The sequence below is a fragment of the Hemitrygon akajei genome, chromosome 3 (genome assembly GCF_048418815.1).
Source record: "Hemitrygon akajei chromosome 3, sHemAka1.3, whole genome shotgun sequence".
Classification (NCBI taxonomy): Eukaryota; Metazoa; Chordata; class Chondrichthyes; order Myliobatiformes; family Dasyatidae; genus Hemitrygon; species Hemitrygon akajei.
The window spans coordinates 179,372,317-179,389,615 of NC_133126.1; the positions used below are offsets into that span (position 1 = coordinate 179,372,317).

The 17,299-nt window shown below is 43.9% G+C and overlaps 1 protein-coding gene across 1 annotated transcript; it reads left to right on the forward strand.

Annotated features, from left to right (window-relative positions):
- Positions 1 to 594: 594 nt before the first annotated feature.
- On the forward strand, positions 595 to 16,477 carry rnf7 (ring finger protein 7). The gene is made up of 3 exons (XM_073041485.1): positions 595 to 807; positions 8,616 to 8,663; positions 15,186 to 16,477. The coding sequence occupies exons 1-3, from the start codon at positions 642 to 644 to the stop codon at positions 15,302 to 15,304; spliced, it is 333 nt and encodes a 110-aa protein (XP_072897586.1). The 5' UTR covers positions 595 to 641; the 3' UTR covers positions 15,305 to 16,477.
- Positions 16,478 to 17,299: the final 822 nt, after the last annotated feature.

Below are 17,299 nucleotides of genomic sequence, written 5' to 3' on the forward strand. Positions count from 1 at the left end.
CGATTGAGGGAAGTACAGTTCCCATACCAGACAATGATACAGTCAGTCAGGATGCTCTCAATCGTGCCCCTGTAGAAATTTGGGGGCTCATGCCGAACTTCTTCAGCTGTCTGAGGTGAAAGAGGTGCTGTTGTGTTTTTTTCACCACACAGCCGGTATGTACAGACCAAGTGAGATCCTCAGTGACCTCAGTTCCCAATCGTCATTCTGCATCCTGACGGACCATCTCATATTGTTGAAACCCTGCCACTACTACTGAGCAGGGCGAGAAGAGACGGCCAGTATAAAGAGGGGAAGGGGAGTACTGAGAAAGGATCTGGGGTGATGGATGGACTGAGGAGGTGTGCAAGATAATGGTTAGGTTGCAGATGAGCGGGACTCGAGTTGGGAGGCAGAAGCAGGTGAGTGACAGATGGAGGCAAAGAAAGAGGAAAATTACATCGCTGCGCCCCCTTGCTGGTCACAGTGTGGTGTTTCAGCGTCGCTGCGCCCCCTCGTGGCCGCCAGTTGTTATTTCGTTGTCGCTGCGCTATCTAGTCGCTGTGCCCGGTATTCCGCGTTATTCTGCCCCCTGGTGGCCGCAGATCGGAATCGCAGCCTTGCTGCGCCCCTGGCGGCCATAGCCGCTCTCTCCTGCGCTAATGGCGGACGAGGAGGTGGAAGATCTTGCTACTGTTCACAATGTGGTCGGATCGGGGGGCAGGTCCGGAGACAAGATGTTCACGCTTAAGAAGTGGAACGCCGTGGCCATGTGGAGTTGGGACGTGGAGTGCGATACCTGCGCCATCTGCAGGGTGCAGGTGATGGGTAAGGAGCCGCCGCCGCCGGGGCCTTTTGCAGCCTGGGGGCTCGAGTAGCGGGGTCGGCCGGTGAGGGGAGCGAAGAGCCGCGGAGGCTGGGGGTTTGTGTGTGCCGGTGCGGGCCGGACTAAAATGTACGTTTACAGCGTGGCGGAGCGGGCAAAGAGCTGGGATGCGGGAGGATGGCGTTCAGGGGCGAGTTGGGTGGGTAGGTGGATGAGGGGAGTACAGGACTGGATATGAGTAGTTGGGATGCGGATTGTGCTTGTGGGCGAGAATATGTGGTTCTTTGTTTCCTGTGAAAAGGTTTCAGAGTGATGTCAGAAATCAGAGACCCTTGAAAAAATCTCTCCACAGAATCGCCCCCACAGTACAAAGATGATTTCTGTGGCCCTCACAGAACATTCTTGGATGGTTTGTAGACGTGGGAGAAAGATTTTTCAGGTGTACTTACGTAATTTTAGAAAAGTCATTGCTAGTTTACGTACGCAATGCTCCACAAACACGCCTGAGTCATGGTGAAGACGTTAACATTGATTTCAGGATTCACACTGTAACATTTGGATCCTGGTCCGTGAGAGAGCAAACGGGGCACCTCGTGTAATGCACCGGGATATTGACGTCTTGTCACTCAATGACAGCTAAATGGGATAGTTAGTTGTGGAATGGAGTTATTTGTGCTCACGTCAAGGAAAGGGTTAACGTTGACGTTCCATTCGGGTGGAAATTGGGTGTTTGAGCTGTAGATTTGTAATGTCAGCCCTGAATATTGGATGTGCTTCATGAATATCAGGTGCTAGGATCTGAAATTAAGTTAGAAACCACTGGAAACACTCGGCAGTTCAGTCAGCACCTGTAGAAAGAGAATCAGTTGGCTTAGTAATCCACACAAAATGCTGGAGGAACTCAGCAGGCCAGGCAGCACCTATGAAAAAGAGTAAACGGTCAATGTTTCATGCCAAAACCCTTCCATCAATTAGCTTTCCATGTCACAAAGCCTTTACCAGAAGAGATAGGCAGAAAGAGTGAAGGGGCTGTGGAATGACCCATTTGAGGTCTATGAAGTTTTAAGAGGCCTGGAGTGGGTAGATAACAAACACAAGAGATTCCTACAGATGCTGAAAATCCAGAGTAATTCATCAGTCCCGATGAAGGGTCTCGGCCTGGAATGCCAACTGTTTATTTCTCGCCTGACCTACTGAGTTCCTCCAGCACTTTGTGTGTGATAAGGTAGGTGAAATTTTTTCCTGATGGTAGGGGCATCAAGAACAGGAAGATGTAGGATTAAGGTGAGAGGAAGGAGTTTTAAATGGGATTTGAAGGAGAAGTTAGTTGTAGCTATCTAGAACTCACTGCCAGAGGAGGAATCATTGCTGACTGGTGGAATCTTAAAGAAATGTTGGTCTTGCTCTCAGTACCCTCAGTACAAAATGTAAATAAATAAATAGAGAATCAGTTATAACTGCTCCACCATTGATGACAGCATTTGGCTATCTAGAGAGAAAGCTGTGCAGTTTTCCTCAATAACACCAGTTCTAACATCTGCTTTGAGATGCTCAGGCTTCTGCTTCTCTGGCCTAGGTCAAGGGTTCATAACCTGGGGTCCACTGACCCCTCGGTTAATGGTATGAGTCCACGGCATTTTTAAAAAAGAGATTGGAAACCCCTGGCTTAACGTGTTCATGTGAATTCCATTTATTCACACTTTCAAATGGAGAATAACACATCTGGGTGAATCCCCACAGCATCTGGCTGCCTTTTGATGTCTGTTTTGCGAGCTGATATCAGAACCTCTGTCAAAAGAGGATGAACCCTCACAGGGCATTAGGTCCTTACAGTGTACCTGTCCAGGTGCTAAAAACCTGTGCTCACCAATGTGCTTTAGCCCTCCCACCCCTGCAGTCACACGTTCCCACCTACTTGAGAAGGGCAGTTGTCGTGCTGGTGCCCAAGAACAGCAGGGTGAGCTGCCTCAGTGACTTATCACTCAGATTTACCATGATGAAGTGCTTTGCGAAGTTGGTTATGGCTAGAATTAACTCTTCCTAAGCAAGGACCATCCGGTCCTGCTGGATTTCACCTCCCACCACAACAGCTCTGTAGCAGATACAATCTCACTGGCACTTCTCTTGTCTTTGGAACAAAAACAACAGCAGACATACGTAACAGCTCATTTTCTCCTAAGGATGCTTCACCAAGCTTTAAAAACTGGACCTCTGTTCCTCCCTCTGCAACTGGATGCTTGACTTCCTCATCAGGATCGGTGCAGATCAGTCATAACATCTCCTGTTCACTGACAATCAACAGAGACGTGTGCTTAACCCACTGTTCTACTCTCCCTTTACTGATGACTGTGTGGTTAATTACAGCTCAAATGTCCTCTATAAATTCACAGATGACACCGCCATTGTTGGTAAAATCTCTGATGGCAACGAGGAGGTGTACAGGAGTGAGACAGATCAGCTGGTTGAGTGGTGTTGCAAAAACGCCAAGAGGTTGCTCAACGTCAGCAAGACCAAGGAATTGATTGTGGACTCCTAGAAGGGGAAGATCATTGAGGGGTCACTAGTGGAAAAGGGTGAGAAGCTTCAAGTTCCTGGGAGTCAACATCTCAGAGGATCTATCCTGTGCCCAACACATTGGTGCAGTCATGATGAGGGCACGCTAATGGCTCTATTTCTTTCAGAGTTTGAGGAGATTTGTAATGTCACCAAAGGCAGTTGCAAATTTCTGTTAATGTACAATAGAGAACATTCTGTCTGGTGTGGAGGTTCCAATGCACAGACTGCAGACGGGTTTAGACTCAGCCAGCTCTATCACAGGCATAACCCTCCATTGAGGACATTTACAAAAGGCAGTGCCTCAAGAAAGTAGCATCCATCCCTGAGGACCATCACCATCCAGAACATGCCCCCTTCTCGTTGCTACCATTAGGGAGGAGCTGCAGATTCACATTTAATGATTCAGAAACAGTTCCTTCCCCTCCATCTTCAGGTTTCTGAATCTTATCTCATTATTCCTTTTTTTCTATTTATTTATTGTGTCATTTATAATAATTTTATGTTTTTCCATTATACTGCTGCCACAACACAGCAAATTTCACACTGTATAAGACAGTGATAATAAACCTGAATCTGATTCTGTAATATAATATTACATTAAGGGTGCTCTGAGTTCAAATGGTTTAATCAGTCATGGCTTTTTTTTAAAATAGCTAACAGGTAATTAATTTCCACAGTTTAAAAAAACACAAACTGCAGGAGAAACTCAGCAGGGGTAGGTGGAATCAACTGTTTATTTCCCTCAACAGATGCAGCCTGGCTCACTGAGTTGCTCCAGTGGTTTGGTATTTCTCCACATTCCAGCATCTGCGATCTCTTGTGTCTCCATGTCACCCTCTGTGGAATGCCCCTCTCATTCTTCTTCAAATATGTTTTCAGGCTGAGTGAGGGAGGCACATGGTTAGAGAGGCATCCTTTGTAGTGGAAGTTCCTCCAGCATTTTGTGTGTGTTACTTGGATTTCCAGCGTCTGCAGGTTTTCTCTTGTTTGTCCTTTGTAGTAGGATGGGGGAACAAGTATAATGACTTTAGAAACCCTAGAAGCAGCATTATAGAATAGAGTGATTCAACATGGAAACAGGCACTTTGCCCCAGCAGATCTGCACTGAGCATCACACCCATTTACACCAGTCGCATTTTAATTCTCCCCCCACCATTTCCATGGACTCCTTTATTCTACCACCCACCTACACACGAGGGGCAATTTCACTGGCCAGTTAACTTTCCGATCTGCAAGGAAACCCTATGCATCACAGGGAGAACGTGTAAAGTCTGCACAGACAGCAGCTGAGGTGAGGATTAAAACCCAGTCACTGGGGCAGAGTTATGTGATTGGTGGAAACTATAGGGGGATGTCAGGAGAAGGTTTCTTACACAGAGAGTGGTGGATGTGTGGTAGTAGAGGCAAATACACTCGGTTTTATTGGGTACCTCCTGTACCTAATATAGCAGCCACTGAGTGTATTTCTGTATATTTGTCGTCTCCTGCTGTGTAACCCACTCAATTCGAGGTTCGACGTACGTTCAGGGATGCTCTTCTGTGCACCATGTTGTCACACTTGATTATTGGAATTACTGTCGCATTCCTGTCAGCTTGAACCAGTCTGGCCATTCTTCTCTGACCTCTCTCATTAACAAGGCATTTTTGCCCACAAGACTGCCGCTTACTGGATTTTTTTTTTGTTATTTGCACCAATCTCGGTAAACTTGAGATACTGTGTGCATGAAAATCCCAGGACATCAGCAGTTGCTGAGATACACAGCCAACCCATCAGGCACTAACAATCATTTCACTGTCAAAGTCATGTAGACCACATTTTATCCCCATTCTGATCTTTGGTCTGAACCTCGTGACCATGTCTGCGTGCTTTTATACATTAAGTTGCTGCCATATGATTGGCTGATTAGATATTTCCATTAGTGAGCAGGTATACAGGTGTAATGAATAAAGTGACCACTGGAACATTTAAGAGTCTCTTCCAGATTCAAGATGGTTTGATGTCATTTCCAGGATACAAGTGTAAAGGAAAACAAAATAATTGGATTATTTTGGATAACTGCAGATCCAGTGCGGCATAAAAACACAGAAAGATAACACAATTTTTACAAAAATACCATAAATATATAAGATAGCTTATATTCATAAAACTATGTAGGTTGATTGTATGTACATAAAGTGCCTGTACATAAGGTGACTGACAGGGAATGGTAAAGTGGGTGTGTGGAGGGGTGGGTTAGTGGGTGGACCTGTTGATCAGCCTTACTGCTTGAGGAAAGTAACTAGTTCCTGTCCCCTGTCCCCACGCCTCCCCCCTTACCACCATTCCGGGCCCCAGACAGTCCTTCCAGGTGAGGCAACACTTCACCTGTGAGTCTGCTGGAGTCGTCTATTGCATCCGGTGCTCCCAGTGCGGCCTCCTCTACATCGGCGAGACCCGACACAGATTGGGGGACCGCTTCGTCGAGCACCTACGCTCCGTCCGTCACAATAGACAGGACCTCCCGGTTGCCACCCACTTCAACTCTGCCTCTCATTCCCATCTAGATATGTCCATACATGGCCTCCTCTACTGCCATGATGAGGCCAAACTCAGGTTGGAGGAGCAACATCTCATCTACCGTCTGGGTAGCCTCCAGCCTGGTGGTATGAACATTGAATTCTCCAATTTCTGGTAATTCCCTCCCCCTCCCCCTATCCCAGGTCCCTCTCTGCCTCTCTCCCCTTTCAACTTTCTGCTTCTTTATCTCTACAGTTCTTTCGTGCTTAACCCCTCCCCCTCTATCTTTCCTCTGATTGGTTTTCCACTTGGCGCCTCTAGGCCCTACCCCCTCCCCTATCTCTATTACTGGGCTTCAGTCCTCTCTCCCCCCCCCCCCCCCCCATTCCTGATGAAGGGTTTCAGCCTGAAACGTTGGCTACTCTTTTCTCACGGATGCTGCCTGACCTGCTGAGTTCTTCCAGCGTTGTGTACGTTACTTTGAGGGGCCTGGCATGGATGCTACATCGTCTCCTCCCTGATGAGAGTGGGACAAACAGTGGGTGGGGTCCTTCATAATATTGCTGCCTTTTCTAGCGCCTTTCTGTATATTTGTCCTTGATGGTGGGTAAGCTGGTGCCAGCGATATGTTAGGCGGGTTTTACTACCCTGTTGTAGAGCCTTCCTGCCTGCTGCGTTGCAGTTTCTGTACCATGCAGTGCATTAGGATATTCTCTACTGCACATCCGTAGAAGACCGTGAATATTGATGTGCATAGTCCAGCTTGTCATGGTTCCGGTTGGCCGTTCCCCTTTAACACTTCTTTCTCCCTGATCATGCCCCAATTTCAGTCAATTGCTGCTAGTTACCTAATAATCGTACACCTGGCTTTCATCAGCGACTGGGAAATAAATACGAGGACGACTCTATCACAGGTTGCCAGTTTGTTGGTCAATTCTCATGTGATACTTTGTTCCCTGTTCCAATTAGAACCGTTAGTCCTAAGTTCCATTCTAGTTTCTAGAGAGTCCCTGTGAATCCCGTCTCCTTGTCAAGATCCCTCTGGTTTGTTGCTCTACGTTCAGGTCTACGCCAGCCTCCCCAACTGAGTCGACGTGCCAGTGTCCTGCACTTGGGTTCTCCATCGTCGCCCCCGTGTAACACAGCTCTCTTCAGCCTCCTCAGAAAGTAGGGGCATTGGTGGGGCATTTTCTGATTGTGTAGGATCTGTTCTGGGACCATGAGAGGTTCTTCAGATGTACACACCCAGGAGTTTGAAACAGTTTCCACTGCTGTGCTGTCAATGTAAAGAGGGGTGTGAGTTCCCTTGAAGTCGATGTTGACATTAAGGAAGAGATTACTTGTCTGGCATCAGGCCACGAGCTCTTCCACTTCCTCTCTGTAGACTGTCTCGTCACAGAGCCCCACCATTGTCCTGTCATCAGTAAACATAACACTGTGACTAATCAGCTGTTTGGCCATGTAGTTGAGAGCAGAATGTACCGCATTTGGCTCAGTACACAGCCCTGAGAGGGGCACCTGTGTTGAGGATGATAGGGAGGGAGGAACAGTTGACATCCTAACTATCTGAGGTCTGTTGGTTAGAAAGTCTAACACCCAGTTGCACAGGGGTCTGTTTAGACTGAGGATTAGGAGTTTGTTCACCATCGTCTGTGGGACAGTAGTGTTGAATGCCAAACTGAAAACCAGAAACAGCTTTCTGATGTAAGTGTCCTTGTTTTCTAGGTGTGTCAGGGCCAGGTGTGTGACAGGTGCACATGGACAGTGGAAAAATGGAGGGTTGTCTAGCAAGGAATGATCGGATTGATCTTAGAGTAGGTTAGAAGGTTGGCACAACACCACGGGCCAAAACACCTGTATTGTACTGTGCGGTACTGTTCTGTAAGGCAGTAGTGCCAACCCACAAAGGGATGGAGGCAGTTGAGTAACCAAAAGGCCACCAGTGGTAAAATGCTTTAACCAGGGAGTTAAGAAAGAAGACTATAGACACAGTTGCTGGCACCAAGGAGGGGAGGAGAATAATTGTTGCAAATGGACTGGTGCCATGTTGAGATATTCTCTCCATTGTAGTAACTTAAAGAGAGCATGTCCTAGTTAGTGAGGGTCCTTAGTAATGGATGTCACCCTATTGAGGCATCATCTCTTGAAGATGTCCTCGATGGTGGCAACAGTTGTCCAAGGAGAAAGATTCCAATGGATGGTCTATGGAATATAATAACCAGCTAGAAAAGACAAGCAGGGATAATTCACCACGAACAGTGAAATACTTTTTCAGTGTGAAAAAACAAAGCTGATATATTATAAATTTCCTTTCAGAAGAGGTGAGCGTAGGGCTATCAGTGACTAAATGTCCAAAGGGGTTAGCTGGAAAACAGGTTAAAAATAATACTTCAGCTCACCTCATTTCAAAAACAGTGTTACTAAACTGCCAAAAAGCTTGTTTCATTAGTACCAATGCAGATACTGCTCCATTGAAACTGAATTTTCTCGTGCCCACGCACCACCAGCCCATATTTAGAATGAAGTTTGGTGTGACCACGTTGAAGACACGTTCACAATGTCCTCAGAGTTTTCCATCCAATCCCATTGAGGAAAATCCAGGGTTGGAAAATCAAAGAACATCCCCACCACATCCAAGGTTCACATTTCTTACACCAAAGAAAGGTAGCCAGGTTACTGTACTTTACTGAGCAGTAGTCACTGTCTACAAAAATGTAATTTCCACTGTGCTGTTAAATTATTTGTTTCTTTGTTTAGATGCTTGTCTCCGGTGTCAAGCTGAAAACAAACAAGAGGATTGTGTTGGTAAGTTCTTCCATTGCTTTCCTGTAGTGTAGCGTCATAGACCTTAGAAAAGGCCTTTTGGCCCAACTGGTCTATACCGACCAAAGATGGCCCATAGCCTTCTAAACATTTCCAAACCATGTCCCTGTCCAGCTGTATCTTAAAGTTGTTATTGAATCCTACCTCAATCACTTTCTCTGGTAGCTTATTCCATATGCGTACCACTCATGTGTGTAAATAGATGTCCCACAAGTTCCTTTAAAATCTTTCCCCTCTCACCTTCTCTATGTCCTCTAGTTCTTGGGGAAAAGACTGAGTGCATTCACCCTATCAATATCCTTCATTATTTCAGACACCTCTATAAGTTCACTTCCCAGTATCCTATGCTCTAAAAAATAAAGTCAACCTTTCCTTTTGCTCAGTTCCTCAAGTTCTGGTAGCATCCTTGTAAATCTTTTGTGCACTCTTCTCAGTTTCATAATATCTTTCTTAGTACAGGATGACCAAAACTGAACACAATACTCCCAAGTACAGGTTCACCTGCACTTCCTGTAAACCTCACTGTGACCTTCCAACTTTTATACTCTTTGCCTTCTAAAAGCTAACATACCAAAAGCCTTCTTTACCACCCTGCCTGTATGTGACTCCATTTTCAGGGAACCATGTATTCAAAGGTCCCTCTATTCTACACAGCTCCTCCTAGAGCCCTGCAGTTCACTGTGAAAGTTCTACCTGGATTTGACTTTCTCAAATGGCAGATCTCATACTTATCCAAATTAAACTCCATTTATCATTCCTCGGCCACTTACTCAACTGACCAAGATCTCATTGTAATTTTTTTATTGTCCACTATACTAACTATTTTAGTGTCATCTGCAAACTTACCATGCCTTGCACGTTTTTATCTAAATCGCTGATATAAATGACAACAGTGTGCCCAACACCATCCCCTGAGCTACACCACTGGTCAAGGGCTTCCAGTCTGGGAAAACAACCTTCTACCATTACTGACTCATTGAGGGTCTCAGCCTGAAACATTGGCTGTTTATTCCCCTCCATAGATGCTGCCTGACTTGCAGAGTTCCTCCAGCATTTTGTGTATGTTGCTCATTCATGTACCCAATTAGCCATCTTTCCCTGGATTCCATGCAATCTAATCCGGAACACCCTACCATACGGAACCTCATTAAAGACCCTGCAGGTCCTTATTAACCACCTTGCTGGTCACATCATCTAAAAACTCAAATCATATTTGTTAGACATGACCTCCCATGCACAGAACCATGCTGACTGCCTGTCTACCTGTCTCTGCAGATGTACATATAACTTCTCTTTCAGAATTCTCTCCAGTAATTTACCTATCGTAGATTTTAGACTTACTGGTCAATACTTACCAGGTTTTGCCGCTTTTATTAAATGGGGCACAACATTCACAACCCTGCAATCTATGGGAACTTCACCCATGTTAACAAAGATTCAAATATCTCATCAATGGACACTAGGTGCAGGAGTAGGCCGTTCGGCCCTTTGAGCCTGCACCGCCATTCAATCTGATCATCCACAATCAATACCCCATTCCTGCCTTCTCCCCATATCCCTTGACTCCGCTATCTTTAAGAGCTCTATCTAACTCTTTCTTGAAAGCATGCAGAAAATTGGCCTCCATTGCCTTCTGAGGCAGAGCATTCCATAGATCCACAACTCTCTGGGTTAAAAAGTTTTTCCTGAACTCCATTCTAAATGGCCTACCCCTTATTATTAAACTGTGGCCTCTGGTTCTGGACTTCCCCCAACATCGGGAACATGTTTCCTGCTTCTAGCGTGTCCAATCCCTTAATAATCTCATATGCTTCAATCAGATCCCCACTCATCCTTCTAAATTCCAGTGTATACAAGGGCTCCTACAATTTCTTCTCTAGCCTCCTACAGTATTCTTGGATAAACCTGGTCAGGACTTGGAAATATTTCACTTCCAGCACCTTTTCTATGGTAATGTAGACTATTCTCAAGACCTTTCCATTTACTTTTCTTAATTCCAAAGTTTTCATGTGTTTCTCCACGGTAAAAAAAACAGAGGAAATATTCATTAAGGACCTCATCCACCTCCTGTGGCTCTACACAAAGGTGTCCTCTTTGGTCTTTGAGGAGTTGTATTCTCTCTCTATTTATTCACTTCCCTTTAATATACTTTAAAAAATCTCTTCGGGTTTTCTGTAATCTTCTCTGCTAAAGCTGTCTCATGCCCCTTTTCCCTTCCTGATTTCCTTCTACATCCCTTATACTCCTCCAGGGATTCACTTGATCCCAGCTGCCTGCACCCTTATTTTTCATCTCTGACAATTGGTGTGACATTCCCTTGAATCTAAAAAGTGACCCCACTCTCCCTTTCCTCCATCTCTATTCCAGATAAAGCAGCTGTACCCCTGAACATTAAGCTGCCTGCCAGGCTTGTCCCTCCCTTAACCATGTTTCCATAATGGCTATAATATCCCAGTGTCAGATAACTATCCACTTTCCCTGGCAGATCTCTTGCACTGAAGTAAATACAATTTAATCCAATAGTCTCCTTGCTCTTGTCCTTTCTCCTGCCTGCTATGACTATTTATTTTGCTGTCACTAACTTCTGCATCTCTTCCCAGCCTCTCATTTGCCTACCTGAAGCTTAGGATCCTACCCTTCCCTCCACCCCACCCCACTCCCAGTCTAGATTAAGCCCACACTTGTAGCACTAGCAAATTTGCCTGCCAGCATATTGGTCCCCCTTCAGTTCAGGTGTAACCTGCCCCTCTTGTACAGGTCACCTCGTACCTGAAAGAGATAGCAATGGTCCAAATATCTGAATCCCTTATACCAGTTCCTCAGCCACACATTAATTAGCCACATTCTCCTATTTTCTTCCCCTCACCAGCATGTGGCGCTGGAAGTTATCGAGAGATTACTACCCCAAGGTCCTGCTCCCTATATTCACAGCAGGACTTGTTGCCTTCATCTACCTACGTTGTTTGTGCCAGTGTGCACAGTGACTTCTGGTTGCTCACCCTTCCCTTGAGAGTGTTCTGCCACCACTCTGTGACATCTGGAACCCTGGCACCAGCAATGCAACTTATCATTCTGAAGTCCCCAGAATCTCCTGTCTGCACTGTACCCCCTAACTATCAAATCCCTGATCACTGTACTCCTTTCTACCTGCACCCTTCCCTGCTGAGCCTCAGAACCACAGACAGGCTACTACTGCTTCTGAATGGACATTCCCACCTCAACGGTATTCAAACACTGTAATTGTTCTTAGAGGAATGGCCGAAAGGAACCTTGCACAACCTGTCTACTCTCTTTTCCTTTCCTGGTGGTCATCCAGCTACTTTCAGCCTGTATCATAGGTGTGACCATCATCATCGCGCCCTGTTGTATGACGTAGGTGATTATGGTCTTTGGCCATGATTGCTCTTGGCAAATTGACTACATTATTGGTTTGCCACTGCATTTTTCTGGGCAGTCCCTTTACAAAACATGTGACCCCAGCCATTATCAATACTCTTCAGAGATTGTCTTCCAGGCATCAGTGGTCCCATAACCAGTGCTAGTGATATGCATCAGCTGCTTATACGACTATCAGCACCTGCTCCCATGGCTAGACATGACCCTGATTGGGGGTCTAAGCAGGTGTTACACCTTACCCAAGGGTGACCTGCAGGCTAACAGAGGAAAGGAGTGCCTTACACCTCCTCACTAAAACTCTTCCCTGTGGAACTCTCAGCATCTCAGATGATGCTGAGTGTGCCTCGCACCAACACCAACTCACACATCTAGTTGATCATTTTTTAGTAGTGCTGGATTTTATTCATTGGAGAAAACTTCTCAGTGCCACCCAGAACCCTTTGTGTGTTGAGCACAAGAACAGTTCTTTATAATAACCATTACAACCAGCATGTCATAACATCTGAAGAAAAATTAAAATGGGCAAAACTAATGCAAGCTGATCAAGTGAAAATTAAACTAAACTAAAATAACCATGAGATATGATGATGCATCAGGGGTTCGTAACCTTTTTTTATACCATGGAGCCTTACCATTAATGGGGTCTGTAGACCCCAGGTTGGGAACCCTTGGGATCCATATGTTCTTGTTATATTAGACCATAAGACAAGGGAGCAGAATTAGGCTATCTGGCCCATCGAGTCTGCTCCATCATTCAATCATGGCTGATCCTTTATTTTTCTCCTCCACAACCCCATTTCCCTGCCTTCTCCCTGTAACCTTTGATGCCATGTTCAATCAAGAACCTATCAATTTCTGCCTTAAATACACCCAACGACCTGGCTTCCACAGCTACATGTGGCAAAAAAAATCCACAAATTCACCACCCTCTAGCTAAAGAAATCTCTCCACATCTGTTTTGAATGGATGCCCCTCTATCCTGAGGCTATGCCCCCTTGTCCTAGACTCTCCCACCATGGGAAACAACCTTTCCTCTTCTACTCTGTCCAGGCCTTTCAACATTCAAAAGGTTTCAATGAGATCCCCCCACCCCATCCTTCTAAAATCCAGCGAGTACAGACCCAGAGTCATCAAACGTTCCTTGTATGATAACCCTTTCATTCCTGGAATCATCCTTGTGAACCTCCTCTGGACCCTGTCCAATGCCTGCACATCTCTTCTAAGATGAGGAGCCCAAAACTGTTCACAATACTCAAGGTGAGACAGTATCACATCCCTGCTCTTGTATTCTAGACCTCTTGAAATGAATGCTAACGTTGCATTTTTTTTCCTCACCATTGATTCAACCTGCAAGTTAACCTTTAGGGTGTTCTGCACAAAGACTCCCAAGTACCTTTGCATCTCAGATTTTTGGATTTTCTCCCCGTTTAAAAAATAGTTCGCACATTTATTTCTACTAACAAAGTGCATGACCATGCATTTTCCAAGATTATATTTGATTTGCCACTTTCTTACCCATTCTCCTAATCTGTCTAAGTCCTTTTGCATCCTACCTGTTTCCTCAACACTAACTGCCCCTCCACCAATCTTCGTATCATTTGCAAACTTGGCAACAAAACCATCTATTTAATCATCTAAATCATTTACATACAGCATAAAAGGAAGTGATCCCAACACTGACCCCTGTGAAGGGGTCCTTTTATTCCCACTCGCTACCTTCTTCCAATCAGTCAATGCTCTAACCATCTTAGTAACTTTCGTGTAATTCCACAGGCTCTTAACTTGGTAAGCAGCCTCATGTGGCACCTTGTCAAAGGCCATCTATAAGTCCAAATATACAACATCCACTGCATCCCCTTTATCTATCCGACTTGAAATCTCCTTAAAGAATTCTAACAGGTTCATCAGGCAGGGTTTTCCCTTAAGGAAACCATGCTGACTTTGTCCTATCTTGTCCTGTGTCACCAAGTACTCCACCTCATCCTGAACAATTGACTCTAACATCTTCCCAACCACTGAGGTCAGGCTAACTGGTCTATAATTTCCTTTCTGCTGCCTTCCTCCTTCCTCTGACTATGCCAGAGCCCAATGATTTTTCGAAGATCATTTCTAATGTTGCCACAATCTCTTTAACACTACCTCTTTCAGCACCCTAGGATGCAGTTCATCTGGTCTGGGTGACTTATGTACTTTTAGGTCTTACAGCTTTTTGAGTACCTTCTCCCTTGTAATAGTAACTGCACCCACTTCTCTTCCTTCACACAACATCTGGTGTACTGCTAGTGTCTTCCACAGTGAAGACTGATGCAAAATACTCATTTAGTTCATCTGCCATCTCCTTGTCCCCCGTTATTAATTCTCCTACCTCATTTTCTAACGGTCCTATATCCACTCTCATGTCTCTTTTTTTACATATTTGAAAAAGCTTTTACTATCCACTATTTGCTAGCTTGCTTTCATATTTCATCTTTTCCCTTCTAATGATTCTTTTAGTTGCTCCCTGTAGGTTTTTTAAAAACTTCCCAATTCTCTGTCTTCCCACTGATTTTTGTTTTGTTGTATGCCTTCTCTTTTGCTTTTACAATAGCTTTGACTTTCCTTGTCAGCCACGGCTGCACTATTTTGCCATTTGAGTATTTCTTCATTTTTGGAATACACATGTCCTGCACCTTCCTCATTTTCACCAGAAACACATGCCATTGCTGCTCTGCTGACATCCCTGCCAGCAGCTTCTTCCAATTTGCTTTGGCCAACTCCTCTCTCATACCACTTACTCCACTGTACTGCTACGTCAGACTTTTACTTTTTCCCTATCAAATTTCAAGTGGAACTCAATCATATTGTGATCACTGGTTCCGAAGGATTCTTTTACCATAAGCTCTCTAATCGCCTCCAGTTAATTACATAACACCCAATCCGAAAAGCTATACCAGTATATTAACAGACTTTCTCTTGTTATTTATTATTACTCACTGTGTACCCTACAAAAATTATTCAGCAATTATTTTGTGTTCTAACTCATAGGATATAGTCTACAGATATATTTGTGTTTGGAAAGGAATCTAGTTTTTGGCATTAACAAGTGAAATGTTCTCTTTTATTTTACAGTGGTTTGGGGAGAATGTAACCACTCCTTCCATAACTGCTGCATGTCGCTGTGGGTGAAACAGAACAATCGCTGCCCTCTTTGCCAGCAGGACTGGGTGGTGCAGCGAATAGGAAAATAGTGCTGTTCTCATTTACCACAATCTTTATGGGTGCCAGGTTGATGTGTTTGATATGGCTGAGTTGAGTTTCCTATTGTAAAGTGAACATTTTTAAGAGTGGCCCCTCCTTCCCCCTCAGCATTTTTACACAGAGATGATCTGCTGTATTGAATGAATCAGAAGTCATTGGATATGACTTGTATATATTTATTAAAAAGTTGGAAGAGTATGAAACGTGTTCCAGTGTTTTGTTTCTTATGTCATTCAGATTGCTATTGATATTATATTGATTGCTATTGATATATATTGTATTAATATTTGTCCCTCCTCCAAAATGCAGCATTTGATTTTTTTAGATTGGAAATATCCGATCTTTATGTTTTTCAACTGAACCATCATAAAACATGTCTCAGCCTGAAGTGTCAACTGTTCATTCTTTTCCAAATATGCTGCCTGACCCGCTGAGTTCCTCCACCATTTCGTATGTATTGATCTGGCTTTCCAGGGACTGCAGAATCTCTTGTTTATGAAATGTGCTAGATTCCCAATCTGTCCCTTGATAAATATTACACCATCCTGGCCTTACTCTTGAGGAAAAGATCATGTCAAGATTACAAATTTTATTTGATTGCCCTTGTACATTTATCCCCATTCCCTCTCTAACAGTAATGTGGGTGTACTTACACCTCAGGGACTGCAGCGGTTCAAGAAGGCAGCTCATCACCACTTATCAAGAGCAACTAGGGATGGGCAATAAATGCCGGCTTAGCTGATGACAACCACATCCCATAAATGAATAATTTTTAAAAATTCAGATCTCCAGATTCTAATGTAGGAATCTGGAAAGCATCTCAGCCAGATTCAGGCCAGGGAAAAGTTCTGGAAAGAAAAGGCTAGGACAGTGGAGAGAGATAGAAAATGGTTACAAGAAATTGAATTTCAAGTAAAATTTTATTTGTGGATCAAAAAATTTAATGATGGATAACATAGGTTCTCAACCTCTTTCTGCTTGCGGCCCACTTATGACTTTCATTTACCTCTGTGGATCTCACCCTCCATGGTCTCCATTAGCTGCTAATTTTTTTTGGTCAATTGTACAATTATTCTAACAATACAGTCAATATTTATGTTTAAGCAGGTTATAGATGTTAAATGTTACAGGTGCACATGAAAAATAAAACTATTTGAAATCTCTGAATAGGATACTTTATTCATAATGTGTATAATATTTTTCCAACCAGCAATGAAAAAGGACTTAATATTGTTGTTACCTTGGGTATTTAGTGAGATCTTTGTGACTTATGCAAACTAGTGAGTTCGTTAACACCTGGTTGCAACTAGGCTAAAGATAATAGAAGATCACCTCATTTCACAACATCAAGACAGTTACGAACTTTTGATAGAAGTTGAAGAGTTTGACTAAACCCACATTCAACCAGATAAGAGGTGGGAAATCCAATTCAAAACAACTTTGCTTTCTCCCAGAGCTGTGGAAAGTTATTTTGAATATCACTAGTTTCCAGAAATTTTGCTTGGTGTTTTTGAGTTTTGCTTGAGCTTGCAACTCAATAAGACATTCTTGCAATGTGTTGTCAATATCATTCACATTCCCCCATATGGATCCGCCACACGATCTGGAACATGCATCTCCAGCAGGTCTCTAAATCGACATTCCAAAACTGTGCAGTTGTTGCAAATAATCAAGATATACAATCAGATCATCATCTTGCCATTCTATTTTGAAAGTGGCCAATGAAGGAAATTACAATGAACTCACGACATCCAATATTGCTCAAAAGTTTGTTTTTCAAGGAAAGCAGCGATAGCCTCTGCATGATATCAGAGTACAGTTTTTCCCTTGTAACTGTTTGTTTAATAAATTAAGTTCTTCAAATATATCTGCCAGGTAAAATATGTCAGACATTTTGCAGCGACAGTTTGTTCCCCAAGCTGCATATCACTTAGAAATGCTACAACACTTATCACAAAGACAATTACCTTTTGATAACCATCGGA